At 42.3% G+C, this 14,971-nt stretch overlaps 1 protein-coding gene across 1 annotated transcript; it reads left to right on the plus strand.

Annotated features, from left to right (window-relative positions):
• The first annotated feature begins 557 nt into the window (after nt 1-557).
• rab11a (RAB11a, member RAS oncogene family) lies at nt 558-13,438 on the plus strand. Its single transcript, XM_035417818.1, has 5 exons — nt 558-759; nt 3,150-3,345; nt 4,992-5,185; nt 5,796-5,876; nt 9,610-13,438. The coding sequence occupies exons 1-5, from the start codon at nt 720-722 to the stop codon at nt 9,744-9,746; spliced, it is 648 nt and encodes a 215-aa protein (XP_035273709.1). The 5' UTR covers nt 558-719; the 3' UTR covers nt 9,747-13,438.
• Nucleotides 13,439-14,971: the final 1,533 nt, after the last annotated feature.

A 14,971-nucleotide genomic window follows, 5' to 3' on the forward strand; every position in this document is an offset into this window, starting at 1 on the left:
TATTGTACACAACAGACCTACTAATTGTTTGTATGACGGTAGAGAATCAATAGGGCTAGCTAACATTCATTTAGAAATGTGGCATTGCAGGCTAGCTACAGTAGCCTAGTCAAAAAGTTGTTACAGGCGCAGCAGGGAATGTAAATGAAAATAATTTTATTGTTTGCCTAATTGTATATTTAAGAAGAACTGGCTATATCTAATGCATTTTGAGAATTATTTTGAGTATTTTGAAAATCAATCGTGGTATTGATAATCAAGGAAAATGAAAACTGCTTGCAACAGTTAAAGTGGAAATTTTTCACCGGACCAATTTTCCAATCACCAACCGCCACTGGTTATGTTTACATTTATATAGATTTTTGTGATCTAAATTAAGAAATGACGGTTTTTTAATGTAACATTTGGTTTTTATGTAACATCTGCCACATTTATGTATGTAAATTAAAATTATTTTAGAATGTTAAGAAAGGGCATCATTTAACTGGAGTACAACTACTTTTATTTTGAAAAGCTGAAATAGGAAGTCGTAAATTTCCAGGTTCAGGAAGCTCCTCGAAAACTACACAGCTAGCTAGCTTCTGCAGTATTCCCACCCATGTCCAGCTAGTTGAATGCGCCTCTTGTCTTTGTCTTGCAATTGTACTATCAGCGAGTCTTCATTTATTAGCCTAGTTTCCTACCGTTGTATTTCTTCTAGCTATATACGTTAGAGGAAGATGGGCACCAGAGACGATGAATACGATTACTTGTTTAAAGGTAAGGTTAAATACATTATTTGCTATATTAACTCTGGTCGGCTAACAATGTCTGGTTAACGTTATTCATGTCTGATGTCTTGTGACATTGCTACATAGCTAGCTTGCTAAATGAAACATAGAGGATAGATATGCGATTTGCTAGCTAGCTTTGCTAGTTAGTCATATCGAAAATGAATAAATGATCAGTATGGATGGGGACGCGGCGAGTGACAGTTAGGTGATATTGCTAGGTTGCTACGTATGAGGTATAGCCATAACCAATCAATTATATTGCGTAGAATGTGTCGATGAAAATTTGTGAATGCGCAATTAGCTACGTTAGCTAGTTAGCATGTTTACAGTCTCAAGCTTGTAGCTGCGATGTCGCTTCTATCGACTCTCGGATTTCAAAAGAAAAAGGGATCATGCTAGCCAGTTTTCTTTAGCGTTTCTAAACAAAGCAAGGGATGTGTTATCTTCCTCCTACGGCCGACTGTGGAATCAGCCTTTATATATATTTGTTTTCCCAGCTACTGTTCTTTTATTTGATCTCAAACATGGGAATCTCGCACGCCCTGAAAACAACCACTGCTGTGTTGTTAGTTTTTGTTTAGGGAGTATTTATTGTCACCTTAGCTAGTCTTTTAAAATTTCTTGTAGAACATCAATGCTCTTGAATTACCATGGCCGCCCTGTCTTCCAGAAGCGTTACAATGTTACAGTTGTAAAAAGTGTAAATATTTTCCTTTCCGTAATTTTTATCGATACGTAAGTCAGCTGTATACAAATAATAATTCAGTAATAAATCACCTGGTGGGTACGTATTAAACACTGTTTATTGACAACATTGCTTCAATATTGTATACGTATCATGGTCTCGGTAAGGTCAGTCTTATATTTAAATGACACTATCATGTGCTTTTATTTATTTTCAGGTTTTGTTTGCATTTGCTTTTTGCTCTATCCCATACAGCCTACCAAAAACCCCATTAAGGAAGTTGTAGCAGTTTGTTACAAGAGGAGTAACATATTCTATCAGTTGCTGTCTGGTTGTGCATCCAAGTCCTTTTGCCTGAGAGAGAACTATGGCTCCATTGTTGTGCAGTGCCAAATGTAGACTATTCAACAATGAATGGAAACAAATGTCAATCAGTGAAAGCATTTGTATTCTTTCACTACAGTGTGCGCATATGTTTGTGTGTTTCTTGATAAGTCAACCTAGAGATTTCGTATGTGCAAATTCAAGTTGGCTTGTCAGATTTGTGCTCAGATTCAGGCTTGTACAGCACAAGCTGTTTTCGAAAGGTTCCTCTTCCCGTTGTGAATTCTATTTATGTATTGCTGCCCGTACACAAATTAGGGTCATTTTTAAACTAACAGGGTTAGAAGAACATCAATCTGCCAGCAGTGTAAAGCCATGACATGTTGGTAGTGTTTGAGGAAGTCTGTATAGCATCTACTACTAAACCAGCTTGTGCTGAAAATTAAATGAGAGTCTGTGTGTTTTGTATACATATCTGAATGGTAGGCTAGTTCCAGACAACACAAACGTCAAGTAAAAAGAATTATACTAGATATGAAGCAATACGAAGTCTCCAAATATTATTTATTGCGCTTGGTGGTTGTTTGTACTTTTGCATGTTTATTAACTTCTAAATCCTTGGTGAATAGTGTAGCTGAGACTGAATTGATAATATATAAATATATAGTAATATAAAAAGAATTGATGCCAGCAGGATTGCATTTTGCATTATGTGGCCAATATTGTATTTTTGTATTGCTTGTTGATTGATGGACTATTGCTGGTTTATAAGCCAAGAGCTAAAGGAAAAATGTTGTTATATCTAGCTAATTGTGAGTAAAGGCATCTCTTCTATGATAACATTGAAAGTCCTCCTGAGCAAACTCAGTCTCACATGTGATTTTTGGCATTACTTCCCATGTTTTTTTTCCCACTAAAGAACCTGGGCTTCAAGGCTGTTCATCTGGGCTACCCCAGTACAGCTGAATTGTACTCTTGGTACCATTTTGTTATGTGAGTGAACAGTTATTGAGTGTGAAATTATAAAGGGGTGGTTTTTCATCTCCCATGCATTTCAGGCAGTTTCAATGTGCCTTTTTCAGCAGAGTCACATGGGAGTGTCTTCCGTCTGGGAAAGGCCCATGTGACTGTACAGTAGAGAGTTAAAAGTACTTTAGAGCATTTGCCACTTTCATCATCTCACCTTAGGACTGGGGCCAGTAGTACTCTGCTGACACTGTAGCCCTCACACTGCTGGTAGTTATAGTTTTCTTGCTGCTTATGTTTGTAGTCCTTTTAACACCTAAGTTTGTCTTTTTTCCTGGGACTTAAAATATATAAAAAAACCTTAGGGAAGTAGTAGCAACTCTGTCCTTTGGCCATTGCAGTGGTGCTGATTGGAGACTCGGGTGTGGGAAAGAGTAACCTGCTCTCGCGTTTCACACGGAACGAGTTTAACCTGGAGAGCAAGAGCACCATCGGTGTGGAGTTTGCCACCCGCAGCATCCAGGTGGATGGGAAGACTGTGAAGGCCCAGATCTGGGACACCGCTGGGCAGGAGCGCTACAGAGCCATTACCTCGGCGTGAGTATCTCTTATCTCTGCTTCAGCCTGACACTGTGTCCTTCTGCCCACATTCAGCTTGCACTGGTGTTAATCTATGCAGATTGTTGACTGTTGAGTACTCTGTTCTTTCATGCTTATTCAACTCAATACAATTGGTACAAAGCAAAACAGTTTTCATTATCCAACCTGGGGAATTTATGCTTGCGCATGATGAGGTATTTTCATGGTGCTTACACACTCAATTAGACTAAGATGATAAAGAAGCACAATGATCTGGGTATTCATAGTTATGACTGCTTGTGATACTGTAACGTAATTGCAGTTATATTATAATTTTGTATAACATGGATGGCTGAACCCAATATTTGTTTTTTTACCCCTGTTGGGATTTGCCCATTCACCCCAACCAACTCATACTGTCATTACACCAGTTAATTGACACTTTTCTGATTGTAAGAACTGGTCTCTTCTCTTGAAACCTTATGAAAATAGTACTTTGAAGACTTTACATAGCAGTACTTGCCCTTGTTTTTTTGCCATTTTATGGGCCAGGATAAGGTCTTGTTTGTCCTCTCTTAATTTTAACTTGCTGACATTACCCTTCCCCCTTCAGCTGTGATCTTATCATTACATACAGGCCGCTATGACGCACTGATCTTGTTAAAGGAAGGTTAGCGCACGGCTTGTTTCACTGAGAGGAAGTAAAGATTTGAATGTGTGATAGGCTTGATTTCTGTCATGTGACATGATGCGGGCCATCACTGTGGCACCCAGGTAACAAGGGTTAGGTCCCCCCTTCTTTGGCTGATGCGAGGCGACCCTGAGTTAATGTTCTTCCACCAGTGTTCTTTTTGCATGCGATAACGTGAAGCCTGACTATTTGAGCAATGGACAGACTTTGTGAGACCCCTCCCTGTGTGTGTCACCCATGTGTATACCTGTGTGAGACCCCATGTGTGTAAGCTGTGTGTTATCCATCTGTGATACTTGTGTGTAACCTGTGTGAGACCCCTTGTGTGTAACCTGTGTATGTCACCCATGTGTGTGAGCTGTGTGTAATCTGTGTGGGACCCCATCGGTGTAACCTGTGAGACTCCATGTGTGTAACCTGTGGGTGAACCCCTGTGTGTAACCTGTGTGTAACATGTGGGTAACCCCCTGTGGTCTTGCACAGCGTTTCCTACCCCGCGGCGCTTGCTACTTTGTTGCTACTCGGCAGCCAGGCACCCCACTGGAGTGTTTCTCCTTTTCATTTATTTTCTGCTTTTGAAATCCTCTGCCTTTTGGTCGAGTTTCCTTCTGTTTTGCAGTTTCCCTGATTTGCATGTATTATTTAATAAATGCTCATTTTCTTACCTAAGTACCAGAGCCACTGTGTCTTTTTATGTTATGGTTGATGTCAGGGGGATTCCACCGTAACACTGCAGTATGTAACTTCCGTGCCCTCTTCGTGTGTGACCGCAGTGTGTAACCTGAATGTGTTCCCTGTGAGTGAACTGTGCGAGCAGCCCTGTGTGAGACCGCAGTGTGTAACCTGAATGTGTTCCCTGTGAGTGAATTGTGTGAGCAGCCCTGTGTGAGACCGCAGTGTGTAACCTGAATGTGTTCCCTGTGAGTGAACTGTGCGAGCAGCCCTGTGTGTGACCGCAGTGTTACATGCTCAGGTACTATCGGGGAGCGGTTGGGGCACTGCTGGTGTATGACATCGCCAAGCACCTGACCTATGAGAACGTGGAGCGCTGGCTGAAGGAGCTGCGGGATCACGCCGACAGCAACATCGTCATCATGCTGGTGGGCAACAAGAGCGACCTGCGCCACCTGAGGGCCGTGCCCACCGACGAGGCCCGCGCATTCGCAGGTGCGCACGCACGCCCCAGCACGGACCCACAGGCCCTTCACGTGTGGACATGCGCACTTGAGCACGGACACACGCGTTCACGTGTGGACACGCACACTCGAACACAGACACGCACACTTTAACATGGACACACATGTGCTCGTGTGGACACGCACATTCAAACATGGATACGCACATGCTAGCATGCGGGCACTCGCATGCGAACACAGACACACATGTTCACGTGTGGACACGCACACTCGAACACAGACACGCACACGTTCACGTGTGGACATGCACATTCAAACATGGACACGCACATGCTAGCATGCGGGCACGCTCGTGTACAGGCACACGGTTCTTGATGTCAATTGTGGAGTTGCTGTTGCTAGTGTTGGGGTTTGTTTAGCCGGTGGTGCTGTTGATCTTGGTGGTGTTTATATTTGGCATTGGTTGTATTGGAGGTGGTGGTACTGGTGTCTACTACTGTGGGGACTGTTGTTCCCCATCATTATGTTGGATTCCACGGCACCATAATATAATTTAAAACAAACCCAATCAAATGACAGGCAGCTGTAGACGAACCTATGACACAGCAATCTTCCTATAGTCTTATCCATCTGTCTTTCAGAGAAGAACGGTTTGTCCTTCCTTGAAACTTCAGCCTTGGATTCCACCAACGTGGAGACGGCCTTCCAGACCATCTTGTCAGGTGCGTGTAATGAGATTTTTTTCTCTTAAGCAGATTGCATGTTGTATGGCAGCGATTAAATGTTTTAAGTCACGTTGTTCACTGATGTAAATAACATTACCTAAAGCCATTTTCCAGCGTTACTTACACGGCATATACAGTGTATACATATTTTTTTCTATTCTGTTCATACAGCAAGTTATTTACTGAAACATGTCAGGCTGAGTACCTTGTTCAAGGGCATAGCACCATTATTTCCCCTGGGATTTGAAACGGCAGTTCTCAAGGTCTCGTAACCACTGTTGTTCCCATGCAGCATATTAGCATGCTTGGCCTGGAGAAACTGCAGAGTCTGTGGCTGAGCTCATCCCCTCATTCTGAAGTCTGCGCATTCACTGATGTTAAGATCACAGATGGCTGCATGTAATTCACTGTGCGCATGTCACCCAACCTACATTCCACAAAAATGAAGGGAAGCTCAGCCTAAAATGCTGCCTCTAGCACAGAGCCCACTCTGGCTGATACAGCCGACAGGGAGAGCCGTCCAGTGGACGCACAGGAACACCTTTAACCCCTTCATGCAAGCCCCCTAGTGGCCTGGATTCCAGCATCCTGAAATTGCTCAGCTCAGGCATTCAGTGCTCCAAACTATGAGTGGAAACGACAAACTCTGTGTTCTAATTTTATTAATAGACGATACATTATAACTATGGCAAATACAGAGCTTGTAATCCCCCCGCAATCTCATCTGCAACTATACTCCCGAAGTATGACACACTCGACAGTGGCGTCTATAATGCAAATTGAGTCCATAACAATATTCTTTCACCACCAAAAATTTGTTTTTCGTTGTAGCAACAAGATAAAGCCAACGATAGCCTGAAGGTATGCCAATACAGTGGTAAAAAAATTCTGCTCCCTGAATAACGAAATAAAATAAATTCTTGTGTAATTATACCATGCCAGTCTACTAGCAATATCTGCGACTAAATATGGAATGAATATACAATCTTACCATTGGTTTTACATATAGAGATGTCCCTTTCAGTAGTAATTTGTTGTCTTGAGCTTTCTCTTTGCAAATAGAAAGCGGGGGTAGGCATTTACATTGGCGGCACACAAAACCCCACTGGCTTTTTATGTCATTGTAACTCTTTCCAGTGTGTGTGTTTTTTTCATTTGATTGATAACTATTTTGTTTAGTAAATGACAGTATAAGCTTTCCAGTGGTGTATGGCACATCCCATTCGAAATTTATATCAACAATTAAGTAACTGCATGAACTTTTTTTTGTTAATTTTGCCAATTCATCAGCATGGCTAAAGCAAATTCTTGTCATGCAGATATGCATTTGGGGAGTAGGTCAGAAGAAGAGGAGGAAGTATGAAGTCTAGAGAGGATACATATGAACATGGCGAAGATGTTTGTAGTACTTCTTGTAACATTTTAATTATTTACACTGTGTTTTATCTTTGATATTGTTATATCCGCATTGGTCATAATAGACAACTGCCTTTACGTATAATGCTGAGCGTACTTGTTTTGGGGGCTAATTAGTAGACGTTAGTATAGAGGCATTGTTAACGTACCTTGGGCGGAGTTAGCATAGTGGCCTGCTTTGCTACCACTAACAATGAAATTGAGTGTATTTAAAGAGGTTTGTGCTATTCTCTGATGTTGGTATTTCACATAGTATCGTGTAAATGTTGGTAGGTGGCTCAGTCAGTTATGTTTGATGCACCAGTGTACTGTGAAGCTAGAACATTGCCAACATTTTTCAGATGGCGGAATATTATTGTAATCTTATTGTACATACTGTAATGTAGAGTATTAGTAACTCCAGGGGCTATACCTGTCACTTAGTAAATTTTAATGAATATGTTCCATGCCCTTTGAGCTTATATGTGCAAGATGAACATAAATTTTCCCTTGGAGTGATCATGAATAGTAACATTTGTTAAATGTTGTCCCATCCAAAAAACAAAAAAAAACAAAAAACAATTGCATACTGTAGAATAAAGAAAGGCATACAAAAGTGAATGATTACATATTTAGGTATGTGTACCAAATTGTGTCACAATGTTTTTGTGTAATTTGTTCAATGTGATATCAGTGTTTCATCTAAAACCATCATAAGGGGCAAAAATATATTCTTTATAATGGACACTCCTAGATATCCTAGACCTCTATACTAATAGATAGTAATTCCTGTTTGAAAATAATGCAAAAGTGAGTTTCATGAGTCAAAACATTTGATTTGTAGTGAAATATATGATTATGTTATGATTTACAGCAATGCACAATTTAGACATTTTTAATAGATTTGGAGGCACCAGGGTACTAGATTCATAGATTTTTAGTAGTTCCATCAACATCCATATCACCATCGATTTTGCACACTTATGGTCAAGTAATGAATGGAGGACGGAGTGTGGCACCGAAAGGTCGCAGGTTCGATTCCCGGGTAAGGACACTGCCGTTGTACCCTTGAGCAAGGTACTTAACCTGCATTGCTTCAGTATATATCCAGCTGTATAAATGGATACAATGTAAAGTGCTATGTAAAAAGTTGTGTAAGTCGCTCTGGATAAGAGCGTCTGCTAAATGCCTGTAATGTAATGTAATGTATGATCCAGGAGTTTTACCTGCTTTATATATGTGATCTCTGAGTATTTAATTTCAAACTTAAGGAGAACAACTTCATTTTTGCATTTTTTCCAAGATGGACTACATGTCCAAATGTCAACATCTGACATCCAATATTTCATCCAAAATTATGGACATTAATATGATTATATGATAACATTAATTATGGACACCCTTTACTTCTATAACAACCTCCACTCTTCTGAGAAGCCTTTATACAAAATGTTGGAGCATTGTTGCAGAGATGTTCTTCCATTCAGCCAGAAGAGTATTAGTGAGGCTGGGCACTGATTGGGTGATTAGGCCTGGCTCGCAGTTGACTTTCCAGTTCTTCCCAACGGTGTTGGATGGGGTTGAGGATCGGTGCTCTGTGCAGCCCAGTCGAGTTCTTCCACACCGTTCTTGACAAAACAATTTCTATATGGACCTCGTCGCTCCTGGGGCCATTGTTGTTCTGAAACAGGAAAGGGCCTTTCCCTAACTGTTGTGGGAAACAATGAATTGTCTAGAATGTGTTTTTAAGCTGTAGCATTAAGATGTGCCTTCACTGGAACAAAGGGGCCTAGCCCAAACCATGAAAAACAACTCCAGACGAAAGGGTGTCCAGATACTTCTCGTCATATAGTGTAATTATGTCACTTTATTGCTGCCTAAGTTGTGAACTTAGTTGTTATTGTAAATGGTGTCTTGCTTCATTTATGCCATTTTCCAAGTCTATGTGATGCTCACATCTGGAGCCTTACATAGCACACTATCTGAACGGGTGGGAATTGGCCAGATTTGGGATCTGCGCAAAGGGGTATCGTTGTCATGATTTTTGGTGTAGTGGCACCCTGGTCTGTGTGGTGCCTCTCCCATCATGCACTGCATGCGGCCTGACCTTCTCAGAAAGCTGTTATGTCACAAAACTAAGTGTGTGTCATTAACCAGTGACTATAGGGCAAAAAGTCAATCAAGTTCTACCTGCTTATTGTGCAGGGTAATGTGTCCTTTTTGTGTATTTGGTAGTAAAACTGGAGTACATTATTATGGAAACCTGCAGGTGGCGCTGGGCCCACTTTGTGACGTGTCTTCGCCTTCTTGCCCCCCCCCCCCTTCCTTCTTGCAGAAATCTACCACATCGTGTCGCAGAAGCAGATGTCCGATCGCCGGGAAAACGATATGTCTCCTAGCAACAATGTGGTGTCAATCCAAGTGCAGCCCACTGAAAACAAAGCGAAGATGCAGTGCTGTCAAAGCATCTAGCCTTCCCCCTTGCACCTGCTAACCACACCCCTTCCCCTACTAGCCCCACCCCCACCCACCCCCTGCCCCGCCCCGCCCCGCCCCTCTCTTTTAAAAGACTTTGGCAGCACTGGGATGCAGACGCAGGCTCGAACCCGGACGTGGCCTGCGTCCGGAGCCTGTGACCGCCCACTGTCTGGGCTGACGTAAGCCCTCCTGACGTCGCCTCGCTCCAGTAATTAGACATGCAGATCTTCACAGAAACAACTGTCTTAATACCTTATCTGTGAATACTTTTTTTTGGCCAATGTTTTGTTTACATTGTGCGGTTTGTCTGTTCGGCATTGTCGTGACGTGAGTATTTCCCTAGATGCTCCCTACATTGTGATCAGTTTTGGTGATGGTGTGGTGAATTTTTCGACTGAGAGATATGAGTGTGTTATAGTGGAATGTCCACACAGACGCAGGGGAGGAGCGTAAGCACTCTGCTATATTTGAATGTCCACAGAGAGAGAGGTCAGTACTGTGTGTTAATATTAAACGTAGAGCGAGGTCAGTGCTGTGTGTTAATGCTAAATGTACAGAGAGAGGTCAGTACTGTGTGTCAATGCTAAATGTACAGAAAGAGGTTTGTGCTGTGTGTTAATATTAAACGTGCAGAGAGAGAAGGTGGTGCAGTGTGTTGGTCAGGTACTATCCGCACAGTCTGAATGAGCATTTAGAACTGCGTGTTGTGGAGAGTAATATTTCACTCCCTCGCAATTCTACCGAGGTGCAAGAAAAAATAACAAACAGCTGGTTATCACCATATCAACCACTCTTAGGAATGGAGATTAAAAAACATCTATACGGTTTAAGAACTTAAAGCCAAATGTATTGGCTCTTTTGAAGGCTTGCTTTTAAAGTGCTTTGGCTTTCTGTTCGTAATTTTTAAAAAACTATTTACAATATTTACTTTGTTTTCAAAGAGTGGCTGAATTCCTTATATCCAAAAGTGAGTATCTCAACGGAGGGGGAGGTAAATGCTGTGTGTTGAGGGAGAGGGATCAGTGCTTCAGCATGTCATTTCAACAGCTCCATTTCCTCCTCGTTGTGTGCGCATAATTGCATGTTTTAGCTTGGGAACAGGAAATGAGGGGATCCATTTTTAGCACTGAAAAGACTTCCAAGATTGAATAGAGTCTGTGTGCAACTGCAATTAACACAGCAGTTTAACTGACAAAGATTTGTAATTGTTTTGCCTTCTAGCATCGCCCATGCATTTCAGGCAGGTTCACTGTGCCTTTTTTTCCTGCATGGTTTCACATGGGAGTGTCTTCTCTTCCCGCTGATGCACAAGCCACTAGACTTATGAATACCTCTGTAACCTTACGGATGCAGTTGGACCCCCAAAACCACTTGAGTGCAAAGATGACTGTGGATATCCCACTGCAACAATTTTATAGTTTGGGCTTGTGGTCTTCTTGCTTCTGGGACTTGTAGTCCTGTGACTGCAGACAGCATTGTACACAAAAGCTCTTTCTTCAGCAAGGCCCTGAGATTACTTGAGCTATCCCACTGTATGAACTGAGATATCCCACTGCTAGCATTTTTAGCCCTCTCACAGCTTGGGCTTGTGGTTGTTTCACTCCTGGGACTTCTAGTCCTTTCATTGCAGATGGTGTAGGGTGCAGAGGCTCTTCCTTCAGTAGGGCCCTATAACTATTTCACGTCTTGACAGCTATAGCCATCCCGCTGTTGGGACTTGTAGTCCTCGGCCTGCAGACAGTATATGACACAGGAGCCATTCCTTGTGCTTTGCCCACCTCCCTGTGCAGAGCAGAGGAAGAAATGTTTGGATAGCAGCTCTCCTTGAGCAGGGTCTTCATTACAGAGCCCTTGGGACACTGAGCACAGCATTTTAGGGGCATTCCATGGTAAAAGTACCCTCTACGAGGAACCGAACACCACAGCGTGCCCTGTGTATACTCTGCAGGGAAATACGTGCACTGAGAGCATGACATCAAGAGAGCTGTGTAACAATGCCAGCTTTATTAAGATGACCACTACATTTTCTTTTATTCCAGTGGAGGAAGGGCGTCATTACCTTAGAAGGCCCCAGGAACACGAAGCCAGTTGTTCTCTAGCGGTCTGAGCCGGGAATTCGGTTAAAAGACGTAAACACCTTAGCCGAGCAAGCAGAGGCTATTTATTCGTCAGCGCTAAATCTGTTTACTGCAGGAGAGCCTTGTCTAGTGCAGCATTCTGGTCTGTTCTCATCGGGCTGACTTCCCAGATGCCAAATTAATAGCATAAAAGACTGAGCAGTGTCCAGACTGTACTGGGTGGAGTCTCTGTGCAGGCTGCAGCCCCTGTGCCAGTCAGAGAGGACCTTTCTGAGATAGTGAGAGCTCAGGTCCTTGTTTCCCATTGGATGAACAGACTGGACACACCCACCCAAACCTAGGCATTGATTACTCATGAGGACAATGGTTCCCAAACTATCAGAGGGGATGAGGCAGGTCACAAAATGTAAAGAAATAACTGTATATAATAGACCAGTGGTCCTCAACCCTGGTTCTGGAGAGCTGTAGCGTGTGTTGGTATTTGTTATTTTTTAGAACTTGATTGGTCTGTTGGAGCTGTGGATTAGTACTCTCCTCTCATTGTTCTTGGGTCTGATCTGGTTATGGAATTGAAGATGAGAATGAAAATCAACAGACCCTGTGACCCTCCAGGGCCAGGGTTGGGGACCACTGCTATATTGTTTTCATAGATTTTCGTACTGGCTAGGTTATATTCAGTACTGGTTATAGTTGTTGCACTAGTTTTAATGTACAATCGGTTGTTCTGACGCTTGAAACATTTCAATCTCATATTTGAACTAACATTATGCTGCATTTTAAAAAGGGGTGTGGTCACAGACAGTATATTCACTCATTCAGTAGGTCATGGCATTTGAAAGTTTGGAGACCGCTGGCTTGAAGTGTTATTAAATTAAAGTAAATTGAGTACATTTATTTACATTTATCATTGATTAAAGGATAATTTAAAGTATATTCCATCACTGGGTGTGGCTGGGTTTGGTGAAATGTAGGTTGTAAGTGTAGGCAGGGTCCCTTACCTGTGAGGGTGTGGCAAGAGGGTGAGGTTTCTGGGTAAGATGTCCCAGCAATGACAGGGGGAGTGAAACTTTATGAACCCCAGAAAACTGGGCTGGATTTGTTGCTCCAACAAATCTAAATCGATGGCAACGGAGAAGCGGCATCAGTTGAGTGGTTAATATGAGTCTGAGATTCGCTTTCAATGAATTGGTCGTATTTATACCCTTTGGAACAGTTTAAACAAGCTTACAAAGATGATTGACAGAACATTCACGCCCATTATCCCATTTAAGAGGTTCATGAAGCGTCACTCCCCCTATCATTATGCTGGACCGCAGGTCCGTGGCAGGCGGTGCCAATGATGAGAGCCACCAGAGGGCGCTGTCCTGGCCATTGCTCAAGCTTTTATTTCCATTGTTCAAGCTTTCCTTTCCTACGGTATGACAGTGGCCTTGTCAATATCCTCTTTCCAAGTGACCTCTTTTGTTTTCAGTGTGTTTAAGTGTACTGTATCTACTGTGATTTCTGTCTGTTTTTGTGTGTGTGTGTGTGTGTGTTTTTTTAAGTTCATTCCATCCACTGAATTCTTGTTGAAAAGTGCAAATAAAATAAACATTACCATTCAGTTGAGAGGGGTTATTGATGTGAAGAATTATTAGAAACTCGCAGTTGGGGAGGTTTGTCTGTCTTGTGTATTACAGTGATTGCTTACACTGGTACTTAAGGGATTCATACTGGGGGCTTGAGGCAAGTCTCTCCCGTTTCCAGGAAGATGTCACTGAAGAAATGCTGACCTTATTAGCATTATTAGCATATTAAAAGCAAGATTTTTTTCCCACTGCTGTGTATTCAGTGGTAAAATGGTACCGATATGGGATACATTCTCAAAAGAACAAAGAGCTAATTATTCCTGTGATGGAGCAGTACTGAGCCCTCTGTGTGTACAGTACAAAGTACAAAGAAAGGTCACATGCACACCCTGAGCAACAACTTTATTTAGAGTTTTTATTAAAGATAAAAGGAGCTCTGCAAATAACATCACGGGAAATGACATCATCTCCACGCTGAAAAACACGCACAGGCTTTCTTTCACACACACATACACACTTTCACCCTGTCTCTGGTATGCACAACTCTCACACATGTATGCACGCTCTCTTGCACACACAAGCTCATACCTTGATGTCCATGATTGATGAATGCGGCCTTTGCTAGATTGTCGAGATGTTATTGCTTCCAGGAGAGAAGTAGTGAACACTGCACACAGAAAGACTCAGAATGGTTTCCTCCCCCCATGTTTATATACAAAAAAGCAGGAAGTCTGGGTTTTTATACAATCAGACCAGGCTTCAACAATGGGCATTTATGTTAAGTTGTTATTTTTATATAATTATTATTTAGTATTTAATCATTTTGATTGACATTCCAGTTGTAATCCATGTTTTTTTTTTAATATATTGTTTAGAAAATTGTATTCAAATTAGAAAAAAATGTGTATTCAAAATTACATAACTAGCAGCTGGATGGAGTTAAGGCACCATGCTGTGGTGCAAAGATGAGCCCCAAGGTCTCGAATCAAATCCGGACCATGCCAGTGCTGACTGGCTGGTAGCTCCACAGGGCAACGTGCAACTGCCAATTGCATGTCTGAGGGTATAGGAGGGTTTGGTCAGTTAGTGGTCCACGTTTCATTGCTATCTAGCGACCCCTGCTGGTCGGCTGGGCTCGGTGTGGATGTTAAAGCTGCGTATGAAAGATCTTCCTCAGATTCCGTTCTTAGTCATAGCCTGCGATGTGAAAAGAAGCAGCTGGTGACACCGCGTGTTTCGGAGAATAAGCGCGAGTACCTACACTCTCCCGAACTGGCAGTGGGATTCATGCATGAACGTGGCGATGGTTGCTGCGGACAACTGGACATTCCAAATTAGGGTGGGAACTGGATATGTACAGCCCCAAGTTGGGTGCCAATTTCATAGGAAAAAGTGCACAATGTTTGCTGTGCCACCAAAAACAAAACTGAATAATTAAAGCTCTGCCCACTGTACGTCCTACAGTGACGAAGCTGAAGAGGTTATTCTCAACTCTTCACACTGATAAACTGATCACGGGCACCCTGGTCACAGCTGACTCCTCAATAAAGGAATTTAGAGGAAATAGGCTGTG

This window comes from Anguilla anguilla, chromosome 5, assembly GCF_013347855.1.
Source record: "Anguilla anguilla isolate fAngAng1 chromosome 5, fAngAng1.pri, whole genome shotgun sequence".
Classification (NCBI taxonomy): Eukaryota; Metazoa; Chordata; class Actinopteri; order Anguilliformes; family Anguillidae; genus Anguilla; species Anguilla anguilla.